The sequence below is a fragment of the Mirounga angustirostris genome, unplaced genomic scaffold, assembly GCF_029215605.1.
Source record: "Mirounga angustirostris isolate CCGP_5_RB_7025 unplaced genomic scaffold, mMirAng1.0.hap1 SCAF_2, whole genome shotgun sequence".
NCBI classification, from domain to species: domain Eukaryota; kingdom Metazoa; phylum Chordata; class Mammalia; order Carnivora; family Phocidae; genus Mirounga; species Mirounga angustirostris.
The window spans coordinates 121,989,534-122,016,871 of record NW_026991710.1 but is presented as its reverse complement, the minus strand read 5'-3'; the positions used below and the strand labels follow the sequence as shown (position 1 = coordinate 122,016,871).

Sequence of the window (27,338 nt, the reverse complement as noted above, 5' to 3'; positions counted from 1 at the left end):
TATGCACTGTTGGCTGGCAGAACTGTCTTTATGGATGTTTTTCTGAAGATAGGGCCCAGAGCTTTCATGAGATTTTTCAAAGTGCCTCAAAAATATGAAGTGTCTTGAAGAGAGAGTTGCTAACCATTGGAATAGATGACAGAGCAGGTCTTTTCCTGACAGATTTTTAAGAATAAGGCATGTCATGGTTTGTTTGTTTATTAGGTAAAAATTATTCTATGAATATTAAGTTTCTTGACTGTGATAATAGTATGATGGTTATGTAAGAGAACATTCTTACTCTTAGGTAAGTGCTGAAGTATTTAAGGATATACTGTTATGATATCTGTAATGTACTCCCAAAAGTTCAGCAAAGAAGTGTATATAAGTATCAGTATAAAGAGACAGAGATAAAGCTACATGTTAACAAATGTGGCAAAACCTTAACAACTGATGCATCTGGGAAAGAGTAAGTGAATATTGATTGTGCTATCCCTTCAACTTCTTTAGAGATAAAAAAAAAAAAATGAAGTTGTAAATAAAAGGATAAGGCATTCTTTATCTACCTTACTTTCACAATTATAGGTAAAGAAAGAGTGCTATGATCGTATTTTATAGATGGCTAAAACCAGGCAGAAAAAGATTTGGAAAACCAGCGAGTATCATCCCAAAGTACATTTGAGCCATAACCACACGCAGACAACATGGTTCGTTCACACTAAAATCACTGTGGTGCCCGCTGTAGTGCTGACTTTTACGTTCACAGGCAAAATCTATTGCAGACACCTCCTAGCTGATGTTATGCTTGAACAGTAAAGTGCACAGGGAACAGATGGCATCTTGTGACCTTCTTAATAACAGCCTTGGCTGCCAATGTTCCTTTGTGTCCAGTCTCTGCAGGGAATTTGGAAACTGTTGCCTTACACTTGAATATGTTCTGGCAAACTCGTTTAACCATTTATTAGACTGGTTCCTAATTTAACACAGTCAGAGAGAGCACAACAAGATTCCCAACTCCTGAAAGGGACATTGGTATTTCCAGGGCCCATTCCTGGGATTCTTTGGGGGTGAGCTGGCCATCACTCAGCATAGCTGTCATGTTTAATGTGGTGAGGCCGTCAATCCCAGGCAAACTGCTTCTCAGGCTATCTGGATTTATTGGTGGCCCATGTGAGATTTTTTTTTTTCTTTCTATAGTTTAAAAGAAATGCACTTCCCCCATCAAGGCATGCAAATGAGCCGGGAAACAGACTAACTCCCAGTATCACAAGGTCCTTCTGCTGTGACAGCTCACACCAGGAGGGAACGTGGGAACCCTGGGGTGAGTGAGGCTTGTTCTAAGTCACCCTGCTCCCTCCATTGCACACCCTGGGCAGCCAGTGGCTATCGAGCTCCAGGCTCCGCAGTGAGAGGAGGAGGGAGGAGGATGAGGGCACGAGGTGATTAGGTGAGGGAGCGGTCTGCCAGCCTGGCCCTCCTTGAGTCCTCGACTATCCCACACGGGCAGCTTTCCTCTGGCAACAGTGGAAGGCAAACAAGGAGGGCCCTAAGAAAAGACAATGAAGACATTCGCACCAAAGCCCAAGGAGTCTCCTTCCCCCAACAGAATGAATCTGGAAGGGCTGTACCAGGAGAAAAATGGTACAATCAGTCCCTGTCAGGCAACAGGTGTGGGGGGTGGGTGGGGAAAGGGCAGAAAGGCCACTGCCGGTGCATATGGTAGGTCTGAAAAGCATGGGATCTCAGGGTAGAAGCAGCTCAGCTGACAGGCACGGGACTGTGTAGAAGAGAGACAAGAACCAGGTTTCTGTTTGCGGGGGCCGGGGAGGCTTCATTCCAGGGTTTCTCCGGGTGGCTGAGCGGGAGGTGAGACTCCTTCCTGTTGGCCCCACTTATGCACTTCCAAGGATGCCTTGGAGCAGGGAGGTTCTCCCTGAGGCCTCTACCTGGGAGAAGCTGGCCTGGCTGTGAAGGAGCCTTGACTGGGGAGCTGTGAGTCTCTCCTGGGAAAGCAGGGGGCAGCTTGCCTGATTTGGCTGCTGTTTACCCTTCTCTCATTCCATCCCAGGGCCAGCCTACCGCCCCTTTCTCAGGTAGACTAGAAAACCGGTGAAAAAAGCCTCTTCTGTTGGGACATGCCCTAACCCATCTGCTTCCACCTTCATTCTGGGGCCCCAGCCTCCAGGACCAATAAGCTTTGGAAATGACCCCAAAACCGGAAGAGGGACATATATCCTTGGGACATTATGGAAACAAGATTAGCAAAGACTGGAAGCCACAAGACACCAACATTACCAAGAAATGGAAGGTAATTCCCCTGCTTTAGGCCCTACAGGTACCACTTACTCTTCTCTCTCCTCTCTCCGTCTCATCCCTGGTCACGCTTGCCATATCTTGTTTATACTACTGCATGTGTATTGTCAAATTTGGGGTTTGCCTCGCTGTATCTCCTTCAGCCCACTGCAGATCTGGGGTGGGGGATGGAGGAGTGTATATAACTAAAATCATGTATACAAGCAACAGTGCCAGATGCTATTTATTTACTTCATGTTTAAAGTCTTACCACTTTAGGTGCTACAACACAGGATTCTAAAGACTGCCATTGGAAACAAGTTTTTGAAATGTTGCTTCTGTAAAAACTACATTCTAATTTTTAAAAGCACTCTGTAAACTCCCTTTTGGAAGACAAATGGCAAATAAGAAGCTCCCTGTATAAGAGATATGTTGCGGGGGAGGGAAGTCTACAATGGAAGGCCATAAAAACTACTGTCCAACACACATTGGGCATCTGGTTTATGTTGAGCCCTGTCCCAGGTGCTGGAGATACAGAAGCAAACAGGACAGACAAGTCTCTGCTCTCATGAAGCTTATATTCTAGAAAAGGAAAGAGAAAATAAACAAGTGAACTAATACAATAGTACATAAAAAGCAAGCAAGGCGCCAAGATAAAAATTAAGAGGGAAAGAGTGTGAAGAACTTACTTTAAATATGGTGGGCTGGGAAGGCCCCTCTGAAGACATGATGTTTAAATTCACACCTGAAGAACACAGCTCAGCAGAGCTGGGATAATTGCATTCCAACAAAGAGAACATATGTGCAAAGGCCCTGAGGTGGGAAATGGCTTAGCATTTTCAAGTTACTAAAAGAAGGCAATGTAACTGGAATAGCACGTGAGCGAAAGGGAGGAGCCATGCAATGAAACCAGAAAGATAGGCAGGGTCCCATTCGTGCAAGACTTTATACAGATTTTGGTAAGGAATTAGAATTTTATCACAAGTGTGATAGGAAACAGAGAAGTGATATCATCCTGTTTATGCTTTAAGCTCTCCATGTGTGAAGACATGACTTATAGGGTAGTCTGGTGAGTTCTTACTGCTTTTAGAAGTCTTCCAAGGTTTGGAGAAGGCTTCACAGAATAAAAGTGAGAGTAAAAGAATAGGTAAAACAAGAAGGATGTTAAACATGGACACAAATACTCTTGAACTAACATGACAAACTGTCTTCATGGTGCCCTCTTAAAATATTAATGTTCTCCTAAACACTGTCACCCTTATAAGAGGCTATATACCATACAAACAGTTCCCGTTCCAGAGAGCTGCTTCAGGGACTTGGAATTTGTTATGGGTGGTCAGGGAATATCCCAAGGAGATCTCACACATGTTGTCACATCTGGGCTTTGATGTGGTCATACTATATAAAACCTCTTCCCTAGTATATATTATGTCTCCTGGACTGGCAAGAATCAAAGAGGCCAGTGTACCCTTTTGCAAGGGTACCTTGGGCACATCCTAGAGGGGTATGGGGCTAGGACACAGGTGTGGTGCTAAGAACAAGAGAAGGGAAAGAGAGAGCTGATGAGTGCTGTCCTATAGTCTGTATTCCACCACGGAATAAATTGTTTCCGCCAGAGAGAAGCTTTAGTTTAAAAAAAGATTTGCTAGTGTCTGCCTTAGAGTGTAAATGGAGAGAAAGTGGAATTGTTCAACAATTTCTGTTTGTTGTACTGCAGTCTTATAATGCTTGATCTTTATAAGCCCACACAGATATAGATGATTAGTTTATAACAAAGAAGCCAAGAGGGAAAAGGACAGTCTCTTCAATAAATGGTGTTGGGAAAACTGGCAACCACACACAACAGAATAAAACTAGCCCACTCTCTTATACTATACACAAAAATTACCTCAAAATGGATTAAAGACTTGAATGTAAAACCTGAAGCCATAAAACTCCTAGGTGAAAACATAGGTGGTAAACTCCTTGACGTTGGTCCTAGTGATACTTCTTGGATCTGCTTCCAAAGGCAAGAGAAGCAAAAGCAAAAATAAACAAATGGGACCACATCAAATTAAAAAGCTTCTGCACAGTGAAGGAAACCATCAACAAAACAAAAATGCAGCCTACTGAATGGGAGAAGATATTTGCAAATGATATATCCAATAAGCGATTAATATCCAACATATATAAAGAACTCATGCAACCTAACAACAACAACAACAACAACAAAAACCCCCAAACAACCCAATTAAATAATGGGCAGAAGATCTGAATAGACATTTTCCAAAGAAGACATACGGATAACCAATATGTACATGAAAAGATGCTCAACATCACTAGTCAGGGAAATGCAGATCAAAACCACAATGAGATATCACCTCACACCTGTTAGAATGGTCATCATCAAAAAAGACAAGAACAACAAGTGTTGGCAAGGATGTAGAGAAAAAGGAACACTTGTGCACTGTTAGTGGGAATGTAAACTGGTGCAGCCACTATGGAGACCAGTATGGATATTCTTCAAAAAATTAAAAATAGAACTACCATATGATCCAGCTATTCCACTTCTGGGTATTTATCTGAAGAACAATGAAAACACAAATTTGAAAAGGTATATGCACACCTATGTCTATTGCAGCATTATTTATAATAGCCAAGATATGGAAACAACCTGAGTATCCATTGATGGATTATCCACTGAATGGAAAAAGAAGATGTGGTATTTATACAGTGGATACTACTCAGCCATAACAGGCAGTGAAATCTTGCCATTTGTGACAATATGGACGTAAGTGAAATAAGTCAGATGGAGAAAAACAAATACAATATGATTTCACTTCTGTGTGGAATCTAAACGACAAAACAGACAAAGCAAAACAAAAACAAACTCATAGATACAGAGAATAGATTGGTGATTACCAGAGGGAAAGGGAAATGGGGGTGGGCAAAATGAGTAAAGGGGCCCAATTGTATGGTGATGGGAGATAACGAGGCATATGGCAGTGATCACGTTGTAGTACATACAAATATCAAATTATAATGTTGTACACCTGAAACTTATATACTAATTATATGCCAATTTTACTTCAATAAGAAAAAAAGATTTTAACTTTCAGTAGCTATCGCTTTGTTCTTCTTTGAACATGAGAGATGAGCACGTGATAGACCATAGGAGGGAAAGCCATAACCAAATCAAACACCTGGAAAGAAAACTAATAGTAATGCAAAAGGAAAACCACCTTAGTGTAGGTAGAACAAATAAGACTGAATGAACTCTTTGAGAGCTTGTTTGGAGGTTCTAGCAGGGGAGCGCAGCTACTCCTATACCCTTGACCGAAGAACGGTCCTCCTCTATCGGGGAAGGTTGTCCTCTTCGACCGAGCGCGCAGCTTCGGGAGGGACGCACATGGAGCTGTGAGGGAGGAAGGGGACACCCGCCTAGCCAGCCAGATCAGCCGAATCAACCCTGGCGATCAATGGGGTGACAGATGTCGCAGCCAGATCGCCCTCACATCCTGAATGAACTCTTTGAAAGGCAGTTGTGAAAAAGAATTTGAGAATACATTGCCTATGATGATCCTAAATCACACTTAAGAACAGCCCATCTGATTTGTGTATCTACGAAGGGATATATATCTACAAAGAGACAATCAACAGACCCATGTTCACTTGACTTCATGTTTTAACTCCTGTTAGTGGCTTCTAGCACAATTACACTTGATAATCCAAAAATTAAGCATGGAAATTGAAAAGAAGCACTAGAAGAAGTTATAACAAGAAGTTATTACTTGGCCAGATTAAGTAATTCTACCTTGATGTATTGTCACCTCTTAAGGAAGAGAGGAGTCATCAGTTAAGTTAAAATGACCATGGGAGGAGAGTGAAAAAGGCAACATGGGCCAAGTCCCTTAAGAAGTCATCATCATGGGGGCGCCTGGGTGGCTCAGACGGTTAAGCGGCGGCCTTCAGCTCAGGTCATGATCCCAGGGTCCTGGGATCGAATCCCACGTTGAGCTCCCTGCTCAGCAGGGAGCCTGTTTCTTTCTCTGCCCCTCCCTCCTGCTCTGCTCTCTCTTGCGATCTCTCTCTCTCTCAAATAAATAAATAAAATTAAAAAAAAAAAAAGAAGTCATCATCATGATATACCCTGATGTTGTCTCTACCTTTCCTCCCACCAGTATTGTATGATAACAATAGCAGAGGAGGTAGGAAAATACATTAATACTATCATGTAGGAAATGATTGCTTTTGCTGCTCATGTTACCACCCTTCAAGAACTTCCACCCATCCAGCTCTGGGACTGCTCATCTACCAGCACTCATGGGCCACCGGTGATTAGCATGGTTAATCAGCATTCTGAGGGGCACAGATAGCAGCATAAATGCAATAGGCCTGGACTCTGTGCCACTCAGATCAGATGCACTGTCACCTTAACTTACTGTGAAGGATGTGATCGGGCTGTTTAATTCCCCATGCCCTAGCTCAGACTTGTCTCCCAGCTATGCAGTGTGTTTTAATTTTCTGTTCATTACTGCAAAGGGGAAAAAGAAAGTCTTTCCTGATTTTAGCAATAGCACAAATGGTTAGCTGCTCTGTCCTCTTGCCTCAACAAACCATAGAAGAACACAGAAAACCCACCTCAAATGCATTATTCTGATAAAGCCAGATTTTATTAGGAAAGCCAGCAGAAAAGTGACTGCCCAGGCAGCAATGAAAAACTTTTATCTCCATTATTTAGGAAAACCCATAAGGCTGCACGATACTTCATTTTACCGTCCACCCTCCCCACCCAACACATGCATGCACGTTAAAGCTTTAAAAACAACAGCAAAACAAATGACCACAATATTTTATAAAGTACTAAAAAGTCCTAATTTGAGATGTCAATCATGAGTCTTATTAAACCTTCGAAGATGGAACCCTGAGAGGTGGAAGTTATATGGAAAAAATCTATTGTGTTTCTTCCTCAAAATCAGCATGTGTGGCGGATGACCAGTTGTCCCCTTCCCTAGTGTGCCGTTTTGTCACCAGGAAGTGGCTGCCCAGCCCGGGAACCCACTTCTGAACGCTCTGGAATCTAGGTGGAGCCTTGTGGCGGCTTGTGCCCTTGGAATGTGGGCATGAGAGCCACGGGTCGTTTCCAGGCTCAAGTGGTAGGAAAGCAGGTGTGCCTTCCCCACCCTTTATCTCGATGCAAGCAAAGGGCTCTGGCGCCCCAGGGATGGTGGAACGCCAAGCTAAAGGACATCTGTGTCCCTGAATCATCATGTGGAATGTCTGCCTGCAAAACACCCACCTTGGCCTTTATATAAAGGAAAAAAATGAACTTCTATTGTGTTAAGCAACTAGAATTTAAGATTTGTATTCTAGCAGCTAGTGTTATTCTAGTTTAATCAAAACAGGGTGGAGGTGGTTGTAGGTTAGTAAATACAGTTTACTAGTTGGTGGTTTATAGCTTTGGTTTCTCTTGTTACTTTTTTGATGTACCCAGTAAAGTTCAGATGACATTACCTAAAAGCTCCAAACTCTGGGACTTGACTAATATGGAGGAGGACGTTTTGGCCCTGGAATAATTCATTTTTAAGAGTGACAGATCCAGGGGCGCCTGGGTGGCTCAGTCGTTAAGCGTCTGCCTTCAGCTCGGGTCATGATCCCAGAGTCCTGGGATCGAGCCCCACATCAGGCTCCTTGCTCAGTGGGGAATCTGCTTCTCCCTCTCCTGCTCCCCCTGCTTGTGTTTCCTCTCTCGCTGTGTCTCTCTCTGTCAAATAAATAAAATCTTTAAAAAAAAAAAGAGTGACAGATCCAGAGGGCAACACACTCGTTTTCTTGCTAAAGACACCTTGCCTTTACTAGGCATAATGGAAACGGATGGACTACAGTCAAGAACCTACGCGTTACAAAGACAGCAACCCTGGCAAAAAGGCTGTGCTCACAGCTGACAGTTGCACTTACCCTTCGCATCTGTAGTCTCTCGGGAGCCAGCCCTGCAGACTGTGGGATTGAAGGCAGAATCTGGTGATGATATCCTGAAGCAAGCAGAAGAAACAAGTTATGAGTTCATGGGTCTATAAGCCACAGCCTGTGGACTTAGAGGGATTTTCAGTCATCTTCTCATTTGACTTCATAAACTTTTGCTTCTTCTCCTCTCCTCTTTTCACGCTCCCAACCATAGCCCCGAACTCACATTAAATCAACCCGACTTGGACTTTCTCATCGTCCTTAGTGATTTGTTTGTTCCGTTTTGTCATAAAAGGGTAAAATGTTCAGCTTTTATACATGAAAATCTCAAACACTGAGTTCATAATTGTTTTAACAGGATTTGTGAGTCTTTCTCTAGGGAGCTGTTTTCAGAATAAGTGAAGTGCTATGAACGGAACAGGAAATATCACAGCAAGTGTGTTGATTTCCCAGGAAAGTGTAGGACTGAATAGCAGAGGAGTAATTCGGGAACGTACAGATGCTGTGTCTATTCTTCGAAACACATCTCTATCTCGGTTTCCCCGAATCCAGATACGATACTCTTTTAAGGCAAGCAGGGTCTTGGTGGGAAGCGCAGTTATTTTGTATGGAATGGACAGTCCTCAATTTCTAGTGTGTAGCACATTGTTTTTGGCCTCTGATTAGGGGGACAAGAGGGTCTCCAAGCTCCAGGGACCTGGAACTGTGTGTGTGAAGTAGGGAAAGAGTGGAATTGATGTCAGCCTAGGGAGTCCCAAAATGCGCCTAGACATGCATTCAGCCAACAAACTGGCCCTAATCATTCCTGAGAGAAGGGCTGCTAATCTACTGTGCTTCTTTCTTCTCCCAACCTACAACAGCAGATGAGTCAACAGAGGGTATTAATTTTAAAATGCAGATTTCTGAGCCTGATCCCAGTAATTAATTTTCAATAGGTTTAGGGCAGGTGGTCCGATACAGGTAAGCAGTGGACCAGCTTACTGACTTCTATGGAAATTTTCTTTGCTTCTCTTTATATTTTTTATCACCTAAGCAGACACACCCAAACACTATGATGTGGGCTATTTAAGTATATGGAATTAAACAATATGTATTGCAGCTGGCTCACATTATGTTTGTGACATTACTGCGTGTAACCATAGTTTGTTTATATTCATTGACATTGTATGAATATACCACTGTCTATCCATTCTGTTGTATAGTACTAATTCTACCTTCTGGCCTTTTAGCTTTTTTACTCTTACGAAAAATGCTTCTATAAACATACTTGCATGTACATGTCTCTTGGTGCACATGTGAACGGCATTTCAGCTGTGTATACACTTAGAAGTAGAATTGCTAAGTTTTAGGGTACCCGTAGCATCAACTTTAGATGATAAGACAAACTGGTTTTCTTTTCTTTCTTTTTTTTAAGTAGGCTCCACATCCAGTGTGGAGCCCAGTGTGGGGCTTGAACTCACAACCTGGAGATCAAGGCCTGGGCTGAGATCAAGAGTTGGAGAGTTGGACGCTTAACTGACTGAGCCACCCCAGTACCCCAAGACCAAACTGGTTTTCTAAAGAGTTATATCAATGTCCGTTCCCATCAGCTAGCTGTATATGAGAGATCTCCTTGTTCTACATCCTCACCAACACTTAACATTGATGGTCTTTTTAATTTTAACCTTGCTGGAGGGTTATTTACATGAGTAAGCTTGTTGTGGTTTTAATTTGTGTTTCCTGATTATTTATGCAGTTAAGTACCTTTTGATACATTTATTCATCACTTGGATATCTTGGTTTGTGAATTTTGTTTTTTAAAATCTCTTTCCCATTTTTCTAATGGGTTGTCTTTTTCCTACGAGTTTGTAGGACTTCTTTATACCATATCATATTTACGAGCCCTCTGTCAGTCACTGAGTTAAAAATATCTTCATCCTCCTGTGTCTCACCTTTTCATACCTTTAATGGTGTATTTTTTACCAGAACTTTTTAATTTTAAGGTAGTTCAATTTATCTAACTTCTTCTTTGTGCTTAGTGCTTTCTGTGTTCTGTTGAAGAAATCTTTGCCAACCTCAAGATCATCAAGAAATTCTCTGTCATCTAATGGTTTTATTGTTTTGCTTTTCATACTTAGATCATTAATTCATCTGGACTTAATCTACCTAGAATTGAAAACATGGATTTTCTCTACTGCTCTGCCACCTTTTTCATAAATAAGTGTCCATATATGCACAGGTCTGTTTCTGGGCTCCTTATTCTGTTCCATCAGTCTATTTGTCTATCCTTGTGCCATAATACCATCTTGCTTTAATTACTGAGGCTCTATAGTAAGTTTTGTTATCTGTAGCAATCCTTCTAACCTTGTTTTCTTTTGAGAGTGTCCTATTTCCTGGCCTTGAATCATTTTGCCAAGTTCCACAAAAACACCTATTGGAATTGCATTGAATCTATAGGTCAATTTGTGGAGAACTAATATTTTTACAATTTTCAATCTTCCAATCCAAGAACGTGGTTTACCTCTCCATTTACTTAGATCATCCTTATTTTCTCTCAGTAATGTTCTATAGTTTTTGGTGTGGAGATCTTGCACATCTTCGATTACATTTATTCCTAGAAATTTGACATACTTTAGCAATATAAGTGACATTTATTTATTTATTTATTTATTTTTTAAAGATTTTATTTATTTGACAGAGAGAGAGCACAAGCAGAGGGAGAGAGAGGGAGAAGCAGGCTCCCTGCTGAGTAAGGAGCCCGATGTGGGACTCGATCCCAGGACCCTGGGATCATGACCCAGGCCGAAGGCAGCCGCTTAACCGACTGAGCCACCCAGGCGTCCCTTAAGTGGCATTTTTTTAAAAAATTCATTTTAAAACTTACTTTTAGGCACTAATTTTCTTTTCTCTTCCCTGTTCTAATTTAAACAGTTACAGAAATTCTGTATTGTTACCCTTTCCTTTGTCATAAAATTCATTTATACATTCCTTCAGTTTAAAAACATTTCTCCTCTCTGTTCCACCTGTGTTAGTTTTATATGGCTGTTATAACAAACCAGTGCTCCCTATTTGTCTTGTGGCTTTTGGGAAGACCTGGCCCCGTGCCTCTTCACTTCAGAAGCATGGTCCAACATGTTGCTGCTGCTTCATGAAGGGATTTGTCTCTGTAAGAGACACCCTAGGGCAGTGCTTGCTTTCTTATCTCAACCTTGGACTCCCATGTGGCCTCACTGTTGCTCAGGAGGAATACAAGCCCCCAAAAGATGAAAGCTGTGGTAACTCTGACCGGGCCTTGCAGAATAATCCTGAAGTATTTGGAAAGCAATGATTTTCCTGAAGACCTATGGTCAGTCCTCAAAAATGTTCCACATGCTCTTGAAAAGAATGTATATTCTTCAGTTGGTGGGTTTACTACTCTAGATACGTCACCCAGGACGAGTGTCTTAATCACGTTCAAATTTGGTGTGTTCTTGCTGATTATTTGCTTGTTCCACCAGTGATTGAGAGACGTGGGTTAAAACGTTCAATTATGATTGTGCAATTGCTTATTTCTCCTTTTAGCTCCTCCGGTGTTACCCTTCTTAAATAAAAATTTAACTTGAAAACGCTTTTAGATTAAGAGAATTATTGTGAAGATAGTACAGAGAGTTCTCATATACTCCACACCCAGTTACCCCTATTATTAGCATCTTACATTAGAATGGTATATTTGTAACAATTAATGAACCAATATTGGCACATTATTAACTAGAGTCCATACTTATTCAGATGTTCTCAGTATTTTCCCTAATGTCCTTTTTCTGTTCCAGGATCCCATCTAGGATATGACATTACATTTAGTCATCATGTCTTCTTAGGTTTGTCCTAGTAGTGACAGTTTCTCGGACTTTCCTTGGTTCGATGACCTTGGTTGAGGATTATTGGTCAGGTATTTTGTAGAATGTCCCTCTATTGGGAATTATCTGATGTTTTTTTCATGATTAGATGAGTGTAATGTATTTTGAGGGAGAAAACCACAGAGGTAAAATACTATTCTCATACTAAGGGTGAAGACTTAAGTATGGCTTATCATTGTTGACATTCATTAAACTTGATCAGCTGGCTTGAAGTAGTATTTGTCAGGTTTCCCCACTTTTCACTTCCTATATTCAATGGAAGAAAGTCACTATGCACAGCTCTCACTTAAGTGGTAGTGAGTTATGCCCCACTTCTTTGAGTACAATGTAGCTACATGAATTATGAAAATGTTTTGCATGGGAGATGTGTCCTTTGTCTCTCATTAATGAATTTATTCAATCATTTATTTATAACACTATGGACTTGTGGTTATTTTATACTTTGGGCTATAATCCAATACTACTTTATTTTGTTGCTCAAATTTTCCAGCTTCAGTCATTGGGAGCTCTTTCAGATGGTTCCATCATTGTTTTATTTGTTTTGTTTTGTTGAATCCTTTCTTACTTTCTGGCACTATAAGATACTCCAAACTCATCTTGTATATCTCCTGCTCCAGTCTGAGAATCAGCATTTCTCCAAGACTCTGATCCCATTACTGGAGAATAGTACCGGAAACTAAAATCTGGGTACTCGGTGTGCTTGCTGTTACAAAGTATTGCTCCTCTCAGCTGATGTCCCATGCTGATATGGGCTGCACATAGGACTTTCCTCCAAAGAGTAAGGAAGTACATGTGTGCATACTAATCTATGTATATACACAAACCAATAAATGTTTCTTTACATAACCATCTCTATTTATATTAAGTTATGCATGAGTTCATACTGATGTATTCAATTCTAATCCATTACCACGTGGATCATTCTCACCTTTTAGTTTTGCTTTTCCAAAATATCATATAGTTGAATATGCAATATGTGACTGTCCGACCAGCTTCTTTCAGTTGGGGCTAGGGAGCTAAGATTCATCTATGTCTTTACTTAAAAAAAGAAAGGGGGGGCAGTCCTGGCTGGCTCAGTCAATGGAGCATCCGACTCTTGATCTCAGGGTCATGAGTTGGGCCCCACATTGGGCATGGAGCCTACCTACTTAAAAAAAAAATCCATCCATGTTTTTTTGTGGCTTAATACCTCATTTCCTTTTATTGCTGAATAATATTACACTGTATGGATGTGACACAGTTTTTTTTTTTTTTAATTTATTCACCTATTGAAGGACATTTTGTTTCCTTCCACTTTGGGGCAATTATGAATAAAGTGGCATTAACATTCATGTGCAGGTTTTTGTGTAAACATAAGTTTGCAAATCAGTTAGGTAAATATCTAGGAACATGCTGCTAGATCACCAGCAAGACTATGTTTAGTTTTGTAAGAAAGTGCCACCCCTCTTTTTTTTAACGAAGTTCCCTATTTGTTTCCTTCAAACACAAATGGCTTGTTTCCCTGGTGATTGTTTCCCTCACCAGACTATACGCTCCATGAAGACAAGGGCCGTGTATATGCTTCCAACACTTATGTAGCCCCAGCACCCATCCTAAAAGACCTTACATATAGTAGGATCTTAATAAATATATGATGAATGAATGAATGAATGATTTAATACATAAACAAAGCATCAAGACTTAGAACTTTATACTGAACCATATCCCTGTCTGAGGAATTCCAAAGTGCAACTCTTTTTTTTGATTGATGTACAGTTGACATACAATGTTACATTAGTTTCAGACATCAAAATGCAGCTCTTATTTTAACTTTGGCAGAGAAGTGGGATTGACACTGACAGTCTAAGCTCTGTATCTATACACACTCATCTCCCAGGGCAGCGTCTTTCTTTTCACACGCTGGTAAATTTTACATATTTGCTGTTAAAACTGACTCAGAAACAAATGATTAAGACTTCTCCCAATTTTCTTCTGTCTTTTCACTATATGGGTATTCAATGTACGTGGTGAATAGATAAGGTGAATAAAAGGTATTGTGTTTTGTACACCTTGATGTTTTCCCGACAACACATTTTAAATAATCAGTCATTTTATATTTTATTCAATAGTTCCCCTTTGGACCATTTTGGTTTTATAGCAGTGTAAAAATGTCTGCTTATAGCTTTACAAAATTTTAATCAAACAGTTTTCGTCCAGAACTTAAGACATTTGCCTTGGGGCTAAAATTAACCAAGACAAAGATTAAAAACAAAAGCAAATTTAGAATATAAGCAGTGTTTTCAAAATGAGCTGCATCTGCCCTTCATCTTCATTTATAACATTGACTGGCTTCTTAACCTATAATGGAATAAGCTGTAGTTGTGCCGAGATTATATTTACTTTTCTGAGGTCCCCAAAAACAGACAGACCTCGCAAGCTTTGGGTCTCCTATGGTTTGCAATGTCACAAGGGGCATTGGTCGGAAGGATGCACCTAATGATCACAATCTAAATAGGACACAAATTTATAGTTCTGGACATTTTCACCAGATGTCATATTTCTGCACTTTTTTTTTAGTGATTAAACATTTTTTTCTACTCTGGTGAGTGGATCTGTTTGGATGCCAGATTTCAAACACTATTTTCAGGGAGGACCCTGGCAGTGCTTAAAGATTCCCCCTAATTGGCCAAAATGTACTTCAAAATTCACAGAATTTGCAAAGGGATTTCCAAAATTAACTGAAGTGTCAACATACTTGAGAGCCATTAAAAATGCAGAGACTATAGTTTGTTGGAATAAACTAGACAAGGCATCCAATAGAAAAGTCATTCTGAGATATTTCAGCTTTAAGCACCGTTTTGATGATTTGGAAAGACCTGGAAGGCAATATAATTAATAATTACTAGGGCATTATTTGAGTTATTACTCACATCTCAAGTTGGAGCCAAAAATCCAATTGATTTTCAAATAAATTTCCAGAATTTGGACAAGATATTAGACAATTAATATCCAGAGGGACATATTTCATAACAAGTCCTCATATTTTTCCACATTTCTACTTACGCTTTCACTGAGCTATTTGTGGTTCTCTGAACATGCTTGGGATTAAACACTTCTTTGCCTTTGTGCATATTCTCTCATCCATGCACTATGCTTTTCCTTTCCCCACCTAAGCCAGCTCAGAGGAAACCTGCTTTACTGAGATCTTTCCAGAAACACAATACCCTCCACCCCAGACACTGATAAAATCTCCTTCCTTTGCGACTACTTATTTCTATGGTTTCAGTTACCATATTAAACGAATTAATTTTTTTCTGTGGGCCTATAGAAGACTTAGCTTAAAGTGAACACCCGGAAAATGTCTTTCAGGCCCTCACCGCTTGCCTTTACTGATAGACAACACAAGGTGGGGAAAGAGGAGGATTTAGTCCACTTTCCTTCTGCTCTGAGGGAATTTTTCAACTTCTGAAAGTGGAAAAACTAGACCAGAAACAAAGAGAAATTCTAAGGAGCACCTCTTTGCCGAGCAGACAATACAAAATACCTACAATTTAATCAAATACTCACATTTTTATCTTCACAGGAGTAGGTAGTTATATATAATGTTAGGACTAAAAGAGAATATAATCATAATTTCAGCCGGTAACTGACATTTAGCTCTTCTTCCCGCTGACATTTACACAGGAAAATATACAGAGTTAAAGTCTATGAAGTCTCTCAGGGTCCACAATACCCTCTTCCTCTTAAGAGCATTCTTGTCTATTTATAGCGACATATCCAGGTGCAAATTACAAAGAAATCTTACTGGTTACACTCAGGCCGATGCTGTCCTGCTTTCAAAGAAAATCGGGTGCTCATGGACTTATCCAACGTATCCAGTTGTTTTTTCCGGTAACTGCCTGTGTATGCTGTTACAGATGAGTCCAACCATCTTGTTTCCTTCTGCCAAGATGCTCCAGCCTTGCGTCTGATCAGATCGAACTCTCGAGAGGTGAGAGGGCTAAAGGGCAGAACGATTTGTGGAGTCAAGTAGAAGTGTGACATGGTTATGGATGGCCTGCTCTGGATGCCAACTTTTCAAGCCCTCTGCATAATGGACAATTAATTTCCTTTTGGTCAGCAAGAGGTAATTGACCGGGCTCGCCAAACTTTGCAATTCTGACTCTCACAGAATGCAGAAGCTTAAGTCTCTTGAAGTTGCCAAGCAACAGATCACAGAATTCCACAAATACTAGCCCCCCCCCCCCCCCCCCCCCCGGTAAATTTTAACTAGAAAATGGGTAAGGTATGTAAGTTTCTGGCCTTTGTTCTGAGCAACATGCGCTACAAATGATGGCAAGAAAGCAGGTGGCTACAGCTTTTAGAAATAAAGCCGTGGATCCCAGTGATGCCGCCTCAAGAGGTGGGAACAAGAGATAAAAGAACAGTGCCAAGCATTCACTTCTTCTAAAGACTGGGCTCCCAGGGTCTGGAAGCAAAACGAACCGTTTGTGATGTCAACAAGAGCAGGTGACTCCAACAGCTTCTCCTATGTCACAGAGCAATGGTGCTCGGGCTGGCTGCACACGAAAGTCATCCCAGGAGCTGTTAAAATCAGCAGAAGCTCAGACCTCACCCGCACCCCCAGGCCACCCCCATAGATTCTGATTTAACTGGTCTGGAGTAGGGCCCAGGCACTGGTATATTTTAAAAGCCGACTCCTGGAGAATTCTAAAGACAGCCAGGGTTCAGAATTAAGGTCGTTGAAATATCACTGTGAGCCTTTTTTAGGCTGCGGGGTGATAGTAGTCAATCTTCCATTCACATGATCTCCTCCATCCCTCACTACTAAATACTCTAAATCTGTGTCATTTGTTTGCCTGTCCTTCTCTGCAATAACCAACAATTCACTGACAAACCAACTAGATCTTTCAACATTACCAGCTCTTGGAGCAGGTCTCAACCGTCAGTGCTCATGCACATAACCTGTGGATTTCTTTATAGATGCGGGATGGCATGCCTCGCCTGGATCAGCACCTCTGCCAGGAGATCTATCATCATCATTGAAAAAAACCCATCTCCGTAGGAGTTTAGATCAGCACCTATGGGCCTGTGAACCCTGCAGAGACCGCAGTCCTGCCTTCGCAGACTACGTAGGTGTGAGGAAAAGCCCAGGAATCAGCCTAAGAACATTGTTGTGTGATTCCGATGCAACTAATCCTTGAATACTGGGAATAGTGCTCCAGGAGCTGAATTCAAACAACCCTTTATAGGGAGGCTGACACACTACAGGCCAGGTTTCTTTGAGAATAAAATTATTTATAAATAATTGACAGTATTTAAAATTAGGAGTTTCTTTCCTTAAAACTTTGCAATTTGGAATGTAAGCACCGTCACCCTAGAAGAATTAGCCAGAGGTTTCAGACCCCAGCTGCTTTTTTCCCATGGAATTGGGGCTCCTTAGAGAAATCCAGATCAGATAAGAAGATGGCGATGCAGAGGGAAGGAGGGGCCCAAAACCCCAGCTGCCCAACTCCTTTAAACCCACCCAGTGTCAGGTAATAACTGTGCATGTACTTCAACCGTTAGCCATTCCAGCAAAAATCATGGTTTTAGAGAAATCTCTGCTAGCAATATATATTACTTTGAGACAGGAACATCTATAGAACAGATTGTGAAAGATTATTTGTAGAAAACATTTAAAAATCTTCTTCTTAGGTTGTGTGGCAGTCTACAAACAAATATGTGATAAAATAAGCTCTTTAAAAAATAAATCATGACATAAGTGTACTTTATCATCACATTCCTGTCCTTTATATTATTTTTATTTCTTCTTCCCAAATCAATTATGGTATCACTTTAACAACTATAACCTCAAGAACCAAGAGTGGTGAGGAGTGCCTGGGTGGCTCAGTCGGTTAAGTGTCCGACTCTTGATTTTGGTTCAGGTCATGATCTCAAGGTCATGAGATTGAGCCCCACATCAGGCTTTGCACTCTGCGTGGAGCCTGCTTAAGATTTTCTCTCTCTCCCTCCCCACCCCTCCACACCTCCCCCACTCATACACGTGCACTCTCTCGCTCTCTCAAAAAAAAAAGACTCATATTAGGTTTAGGTGGAATTATAGCTTAGTTCATCAGATGTTGAACAAGTCTGTTAAAAATAAGTCGGACTTCAAATTAGAGAATAAACAGAACAGATAACTGAATTTATTATCATAAGTAATCTGTAAAATCCTAGAATTCTAAAGAACTTCCTACTCATTCTATGTTCTCATTTGATCAGATACTTCACTCCTCTTGGACATTCTCAGTGCTGATTTGTATGGTCTGACTTCCAAGTTGAGAGTCTAAATCCTCTAAAAACCTCCTTTTGGAACTGAATTATGGCAAGCTATGTTGTTCAGTCCCTAGTATTTCAATGTGAAGAAAAAGCTAATCAAGAGCACTAGGACAATGAACTCTGGATTGTGAGTGAGATTTAGTGAAAACAAGCTTCCTGAGTGAGTGACCTCATACTCAATAAAACCAGCAGGTGGCGCACTGGCAGGTGGGTAGGCCTTGACCAGGCTTCCAAGCATAAGCTGATTATTCTAATGAGGTGTTAATAGGTATTAATTAAAAGAGTTACATCTTTAAATAAGTTTAGGATGAGTTGGAATAAACGTGTTTCTTTGCTGTAAGATTTAGAGCCTTTGCTATTTCAATGTGCACTATGAATCTTTCAAAGGGGCCTGGATAATGAGGCACTTCCTAAACTTACCCGACCACAAAACTCCTTTTGTGGGGTGGGAGAGCATCTCTGGGTATTGCCCTTCTATGCAATGGTCCAGGAACTGAAAAAGCTAGTGGTCTCTATAGCTAAGACAATGGCTGGTCTGTAGTCTCTGGAATTTACTAAATATTGACTAGATCTCCAGCTAAACCACGGACAGCCTCACAAGAGGGTAAATCAAGGCAGCATTTTTCTTTTTTAATTGAGATATAACATCAGACCAGAAGGTACACAAAAATACATATGTGTACATCCATGTAACTTCTTGTCCCTTTCCAGTCAAAACAGTAACGCATGCGCGGGTGCGCGCACACACGCACCTGTAACCACAATTCCCATTTCGATCACCACAGACTAGATATGTCAGCTGTATTCTGTGGAGGCAGAAATGTACCGATGCCACTCCAAGACGAAACCAGGAGGAAAACAAGTAGTATAAAGGCCAGAAAAAGCAGCATTCCCTTGAGAAAAAAGATCCCATATGAAGCTAAAGCTTCCAGCTCAGCAAAAATCTGTCTCCTCCCCACAAGGTGCCAAACTGTGATATTTGGATAAGTGTAGCCAACAGCTGAATGAGCATGCATAATGCGTTATAGTTAATAACTGTTTGAGTCTGTCAGTTATAATAATATTAATTCTCAGTCCTTGATCTTGGAATACTTTCTTCATATTTATCGATTCTGTGATTTGGAAATTTTTATTAACTTACTCATCAAAAACCTGGTCTAAATGACACAGGAAACCAGTTGCAACAGGACTAGATGGAAATAAAAGAAGGGTAAAGTGCAAAGGAACAGGAAAATAAAATGGATAAAATTAGCGAGGAGAAGCCTAAAAGGAATGCTCTTTTGTCTTGTCTTTCTGAAATTTATTTTTGGTTATGTTTATTGTTTGAAAACTGAAACTGATTGCAAACAATGTATACACTGTGATCCTGGTTTGTTTAATAAAAATGATATAGGTGTGGGGCGCCTGGGTGGCTCAGATGGTTAAGCGTCTGCCTTCGGCTCAGGTCATGATCTCAGGGTCCTGGGATCGAGTTCCGCGTCGGACTCCCTGCTCCTTGGGAGCCTGCTTCTCCCTCTGCCTCTCTCTCTCTCTCTCTCTCTCTGTCTCTCATGAATAAATAAATAAAATCTTAAAAAAAAAATTATATAGGTGTGTATATGTATTTATAAGAAAAGGCTTAGGGGGCTATATATAAAAAATGTTAATACTTACAGCTGAGTGGGAGGATTACATGTGATTTTTATATTCTACATTGCTTTCTTTATTGTCTAAACTTTTTACAATGCATGTATGTAACTCATAATCAGAGCCCAGATGTTATTTCACAAAAACTAAAACAAAGGGAATACATCCATATATAATCAACCTCCAAATCTTGCAAAAATTCTCTTTCAGGTTTACAGTGATTTTTCTCTTCTGCTTCTCTCTAGAGCCCAGGCCATTAAAACAAACAAAGAAACAAACAACTCTAGAGCAAAGAGATTGGAGTCAATTCAATCAAATATGATTAAGACTTCTCTGTATAATTCTATTTGGATGACACTCTTCATCTTAAATAGAACATATTATCAGGATAATCAAAAGTAATTTAGAAAAATATCCCAAAGGCATTTCAAACTTCTATTCTTGCTTAAGTGACCTGAGTCTTAGGGGAGTCTCATGTATACAATCATAACTGGTGACAAGAGAAGCAAATTACTATGTTCTAGACCCTTTCCTCAGCCCTTCACACACAATCCTTTAATCCGCACAACGCTATGATGAAAGTACAGGTTTATCTCCACTTTACAGATGAGGAAACCAGTCCACAGAATGTTAGTCCACTGTCACACTGCGAGGAAATGGCAGAACTAGCGCTGAAAGTCATGCAGTCTGAGACCTGTTGAGACTATTTTAGACTACTCAAAACTACATCTCTAATGAGCTTTACTCTCTTCACCTGTTGTCATCTACCCATCTCTGCCCAGCACCCCCTTCTTGCCCATTGTCTGGTCCCACACCTGCTGACTGCTTCCCTTCTCATGAGTCCCGTCCGAAAGCATCCACAACAACCTGATATTACTGACTTTCGTATTCAAAGTAACTTCTAATCAGTGACCCAATAAATGTACCCTGAAAAGAAAGACCAAAAAAGCATAGTCTTCACTTTTTTAAATGAACTATCTTATGTTCCTAAGCTGAGATCATAGACTTGTTTATAAGGAAGGAAGTGAACAGCCTCCTGTTACATTTAAATACCTTGAAGATTCTGAAGTCAAGCTTAAGAACTATACATCAAATCTTGTCAATTAAGTATTAACATGCAGTGGGGCGCCTGGGTGTCTCAGTCGGTTAAGTGTCCGACTCTTGGTTTTGGCTCAGGTCATGATCTCAGGCTCGTGGGATTGAGCCCTGTGGGCAGGCTCCGCGCTCAGCAAGAAGTCGGCTTGTCTCTTCTCTTGGTTCCTCCTGCCCCAGCACCCCAGCCCCGCTCTAAGTAAATAAGTAAGTAAATAAATAAATAAAATCTTTAAAAAGATATTAACATGCAAAACCCGCAGAGCCTCAGAAATATTCCAAGCTAAGAAGAGGGCTTTTAGGAAGATATCAGCTATGCATATTTCCTAACTAGGGTTCTAAAATATTCTCTTTTAGGGGTGCCTGGGTGGCTCAGTCATTAAGCGTCTGCGTTCGGCTCAGGTCATGGTCCCAGGGTCCTGGGATTGAGCCCAGCATCGGGCTCCCTGCTCGGCGGGAAGCCTGCTTCTCCCTCTCCCCCTCCCCCGGCTTGTGTTCCCTCTCTCACTGTGTCTCTCTCTGTCAAATAAAATAAAATAAAATCTTAAAAAAAAAAATACTCTTTGTTAAAAAGAAATTAATCTTAGTGGATTCTAGTTCCTAAATGTTTGGAAAAAAATAATAAGTAGATGAACTCACAGCTTAAAAAAAAAAATTGAATCCTACCTGGAAGGTCATGACAGGCATAGGGGAGAGGTACAAAATAAATTTACTAAAATGATCGGTTAATAAAAGCATGTTGGTGAACGAAGACCGGAAGAGAAATCCTTTTAAGATTTAACTGACAGATCTTCTTCCCTCCCTGTTCAACAAAGGGAGTTTATTTGCTTATGTTGTTGACTTAGTCAAATATGAATCCGAGTTCTACTTCCTTTTCCCTGTTACTAAATCCAACTACGTGCTGATTTGGGGTCCTCAGGTTTAGAGATACACAGGAAGGAATGTACACAAGATCTGAGAACTGACTACCCTAGAACAATCAAGATTAATACTCCAGCCCACCTCCTTTGGACACTTAATCTGCATGTTGGCAGATTTGTAATGTGCACAAGTATTTACATGCCTGTTTCTGCATTTCTGGGGTTATGCTTTGAGTTAAGAGACGTACAATATTTAGTCCTACAGAAATGTGGGTATCCCGACAGATGCAATTTTAGGGTATGCTGGATAATTGGAATAATTCAGTATATTCCTGCCCTTTGATTTAATTCCTGCCCATTCTTTGTAGAGGCTGTTCAACATATGGCTTTGTCTCTCTGTCTCTGTGGCTATATACAAGCTTTACTCAGAATTTGTTCATTTATCTATTCATTCAGGGAATATTTATTGTGCACCCACTTGGGCCCCTAAACAACACCATTTATTATTTCATGCCATATTGATTTATTCCCTACAGATACACTGATATGCACTACAGCTATGGCATTCTTCCTGTCACTCTGGTTAGGATTCGTTCACTGATCAAGAGAGATTTCAGTAGCCAACTATGTAAAAAGGCAGCGTAAACCTCATACAAATTTAGTTGGGTTCACCCTCTAAATACTGGAAAGTTGGGAGGTGGGGGGGATGGGTGAAATAGATGGTGGGGAATAAGGAGTGCACTTGTGATGAGCACCCAGTGATGTACGGAGGTGTTGAATCACTATCTTGTACACTGAAACTAATATTTCACTGTATGGTAACTAACTGGAATTTAAATAAAACAATAATAAAAATAAATAAATGTTGGAAAGTAGGTAGACCATGTGCAGTGAAGTAACTTTTGTTCTTTAGAGATACAAATACCTATTATAATTTCTCGGCAAATTATTTTGAGCTAAAAATTTGTATTGTCAATGCCATATGATAGGACTTGATGCCAGAGAAGCTTAGTACACATTATAAAAAGCTGACTAGAACCAGAGAGAGTTTTATAAGGGCAGAACACTTTTTATATACTCTAGCCCTTCCCCACACTCTGGTGAGGATCAGACATTATCTCCTCAGGGCAGAGAAGGCTAGACTGGCCAGACATTTCAGATGGCTTTCCTGTTGCTCACGAGGCTAATCTCCTTAGAAGGCCTTCTTTCCTGAATCCCTCTTAAAGGACCCAACCTCCCAGACTTGTGAAATTTAGGTCCTTTGGGATAATCAAAGCTAATACTGAATTCATTGCCAAGGGATGATAGAAATTGTGGAACACCAACAGTTCACAAGAGAAACATGAGGAGTCTTTGGTGTTCCTTTTGTTTTATGGGTTTTCAAGGTATTGAGGGAAGGCAGATTTGGGAGGTCAAAGAACATATTATTTGGGGTGGGGAGGAGTGTAATAAATATTTTCGAAGAAGTTTCCCAATTTGAGTTAGACTCAGACAGCGGTTGACAATAGTTTCCTCGGGCTGCCCTAACAGAGTACCACAGACCGGGTGGCTTAAAACAACGGAAATTTACTGTCTCACAGTTCTGGAGGCCAGGAGTCTGAAATCAAGGTGTCAGCAGGGCCCATGCTCCATCTGAATGCTCCCTCACCTCTTCCCAGCATCTGGTGGTTTTCTGGAAATCTTTGGCACTCTTGGGTGTGCAGCTGCATCACACCAATCTCTGCCTCCACCATCACACAGTGTTCTTCCTGTGTGTCTTTGTCTTCACATGACTCTCTTCTTATAAGGACATCAGTCATATTGGATTGAGGCCCATCCAACTCTAACATGACCTCAGCCTAGCTAATCACATCTGCAGCAACCTGATTTCCAAATAGGATCACATTCTGAGATCCTGGGGATCAGCACTTCAACATATCTTTTTAGGTGGCAAATCCAAACTATAACAATGATGCGATATGATGGATACTATGTGGACAACGAAGTGTTCTGAGATTCACTGAGTAAAATAGTCCCTATTTCCTCTGTTATTCCAAGAGCCCCAAGTGACTAAAACTAGTCGGGAAAGAAAATTTCCAGAACCAGCAATATCACTGGTTTTAAAAAGAGGTGGTGTGATTTCTAAAATTCTTATGCTACATAAAGATGTAGTACGTGTAGCAGATCTCTGCTAAACAATGACATTTCTAGAATTAAGTAAACTGATTACTAAGGATGAGCAGGAATAATTTAAAAGATTATGGTCAGCAGGCAATATATTTTTCTTAACAGCTTGTTTCTAATCCATATAATAGAGATCACTGAGTAAAAAAGTAAGGTAGGTTTGAGTCTGAGTCATACTGGCTACTTAAGCAAGTCACCTCACCCCTCTGAAACTCATTTTCCACGTAAGTTATATATATCATTTGTTCTGTGGTAGAAGTATACATCACTGCCTGGCCCACCCCAAAACCCCAAGAAACCGTGCCTTACAAACTGTTCTTGATGAAAAAGGAACCGTATTTATACTTTATTCCACCCGCCTGAAACACAGGTTGAGGTGGACAAATGATTCTGGGAAACTCACCCGTAGGTTTCCTTCACTGACATCTCTTGCCTCCAAAAGATGAACAGGCCAATCACATTTCTATCAGGAATTTGAAATTGGGAACCAAGAAACTATGAAGTATTAATGTGGGAAATAGAGCTATGAAATAGTGAGATAAAACTGGAATAGAAAGGGCCTTGGTGGTCTGTGTGAGACAACAGTTATGGAAAAGTGAAGTCTAGAATGGTACAGAAAAAAAAAGAGAAGCGGAAGTACCTGAGACTTTCTAGCTCATGTATGAGAGTTGCCTTCATTCTTTTTGTCTTTGGTCCTCTGCTGTTTGAATACGATACAGCTATATGTGGGTTTTTCTTTTCGTTTTTGGCATTTATCCTGTTCAGTGTTCTCTGAGCTTCCTAAATCTGTGGTTTGGTATCCACCATTAACTTCGGAGAGTTCTCAGGTATTATTGCTTGAAACATCTCTTCTCTCTCTTCTCCTTTTAGTATTCCAATGGCTTGTAAATTGTATCTTTCAAAATTGTTCTTGAATGTTCTGGGTCTTTTCATCCTTTTTATCTTGCATTTCAGTTTGGAAAGTTGCTCACGGCCTATTTTTAAGCTTACCGATCTTTTTCCTTGGTCATGTTGAGTCTACTGAGGAGCCCATTGAAGGCATTCTTCATTTCTGTTAGAGTCTTTTTTTTTTCCTAGCATATCTTTTTGATACTTTCATAGAGTTTCCATTTCTCTGCTTACATTACCCATCTGTTCTTATCTGTTGTCTATTTTTCCCTTAGAGCCTTTATTATCATAGTTATCTTAAATTCTCTGATAATTCCACCGTCTGTGCATATCTGAGTCTGATTCTGATGACTGCTTTGTCTCTACAAACTGTTTTTTTCTTGCCTTTTGGCATGTCTTGTAATTGCTGAAATCCAGCATGCTGTACTGAATAACAGGAACTGAGGTAAATAGGCCTTTACTGGGAGGATGTTTGTTAATCTGGCTAAGTCTTGGGATAGATTTCATGCATGCTGTAGCCGTCAGAGCCAGAGGCTACAGATTCCTCTAGTGTCCTTGTTTTTGCTTCCCCTCTTGACTCTGGGCTTCCCTAGATACTCCTCCTCAGAGTCTGTATCTTGCAACTCTTTCAACTGTAATTCACTGTTACTATACCAAAGCCCTGTTGGCATGACAATAATGTGGGGGAGGCAAGAGTGTTCTATAATCTTATGATTAAATATCAGTCTTTTAAATATTTAAATATCAGTCTGATATTTACTGATTTAAATAATCAGTCTCCTGTGTCCTTGGGCTGTGACCTTTACAAGTATTTCTCCTGTAGTGTAGCTTCTCCTACCCCCACACCCTATTCCATTCACTGGCTACAGGGTTTCCAGTCTATTTCCTTGAAGACCTGACCCCTGTTGTCTATGTTCCCCTTCCCACATTAGATGAGGAGAAAACAAAACTAAACAAAACCTGACCCCCATTGTCTATGTTCCCCTTCCCACATTAGATGAGGAGAAACAAAACAAAACTAAACAAGGAGTTGGGAGGAATGTCCTTATCCTAGCTGGGATAAGACCCCAGCAAAGTCTTTTCTCCTGGAGAGTAGGCCTTACAGAGAAGATCCTGGGTGTACTACACACAATTACTCATCCCCTCCTCCTGCCAGAGCTATAAGGGATTTTTCTTGGGTCTGCACTGTGACAACACAGTTCCTACAGGTAAAGTCCATGAAAGTGTGTGGGTCCCCATAAGCCTGCAGCCCCAGGAGTTTCTCACTCTCCCGTTGGTTCACACTCAGACTTCAGCAACTATTCAGAGTCACCACTAAAGGGTTCCTACCAGTTTATGGCTCTAACAGTCTCTGCTCCAGATAAGCAGACCCTGGCTCTCACTCTCTGGTTGTACCTCTATCTCCAGATTTCTGGGTGGTTGTCTCTCTATAGGTCCAAGAAAAGTAATTAATTTTCAGTCTGACCAGCCTTTTCCAAGTTGTAAGGATGAGAGTGAAGATTTGCAAGTCCTTTACATGTCAGAGTTTAAATGTAAGTCCTCGTCGTTGCCTCCTTTCCTGAAGGCTGAACTTTGAGTCCTGTCTTTGGACTATCTTTGGATTTTCGAGAGATTTCCATATTTAAAATAAATCTATCTTCTCCTGAGTTGTCTTGTGTAGGTCAACCATGCAATCAAAAGACCCCTGTCCAAAATTTATTGCCTGCCATGAGTTGCAGCTGCTCCAACTGTATAAAGGGGTACTTAGGCTAAAATAACTCTAAAATCTCCTATTAATCGGTTAGACATAAGAGGGAAATAATACCTAAAAGATACTATACTTTTTAAAACCATTCCTCTTCAGGGTACTGATCCTTTCTTGTTTTCAGATACATCTTCACTATAAGGAAGAGTAAAATAACCTAGTGGTGGGGGTCGGGGAATACTCTACTTATAAAACTGGATTAGGGAAAGATATTTTCCATAAGTAAGAGTGGCACAGCCACGAGTCTGAATATAAGTGGCAGCCGCCTACATGAACGTCACTTGTGTGTTCTGGGGATATATTACCAACAATTGGGTTAATAATCATTTTCACAAAAATTACATCTTTTAATAAAACACATCAATAACATTTATTTGTATCTCACCTTAGTCCAAAACAGACAAAATAGATGAAAGCATCTGTAGTAGGGGCGCCTGGGTGGCTCAGTTGGTTAAGCTTCTGACTCTTGGTTTCAGCTCAGGTCATGATCTTGGGGTCATGGGATCAAGCCCTGCGTTGGGCTCTGCACTCAGTGCAGAGTCTGCTCGAGATTCTCTCTCTCCCTCTGCCCCTCCC

At 40.7% G+C, this 27,338-nt stretch overlaps 1 protein-coding gene and 1 long non-coding RNA gene across 4 annotated transcripts in view; one reads left to right on the top strand and one right to left on the bottom strand.

Annotated features, from left to right (window-relative positions):
* The window catches only part of CUNH4orf51 (chromosome unknown C4orf51 homolog), a 37,628-nt gene extending 21,466 nt beyond the window's left edge, over positions 1-16,162 (bottom strand). For all 3 annotated transcript variants that reach the window (XR_010409578.1, XM_054509062.2, XM_064585124.1), the window contains exons 1-2: positions 15,874-16,162; positions 8,209-8,282 (exon numbers count right to left, since the gene is read on the bottom strand). Coding sequence is in view for 2 of the 3 variants with exons in the window: in XM_054509062.2 (XP_054365037.2) it covers positions 8,209-8,282; positions 15,874-16,112 (313 nt within the window). In the remaining variant the exon portion in view is untranslated. The remainder of the gene's footprint in view (positions 1-8,208; positions 8,283-15,873) is intronic.
* On the top strand, positions 1,157-20,067 carry LOC135363664 (uncharacterized). The gene is made up of 3 exons (XR_010409580.1): positions 1,157-1,300; positions 2,158-2,287; positions 17,052-20,067. It is a non-coding gene; the product is annotated as an uncharacterized LOC135363664 (long non-coding RNA).
* The last annotated feature ends 7,271 nt before the right edge of the window (positions 20,068-27,338 follow it).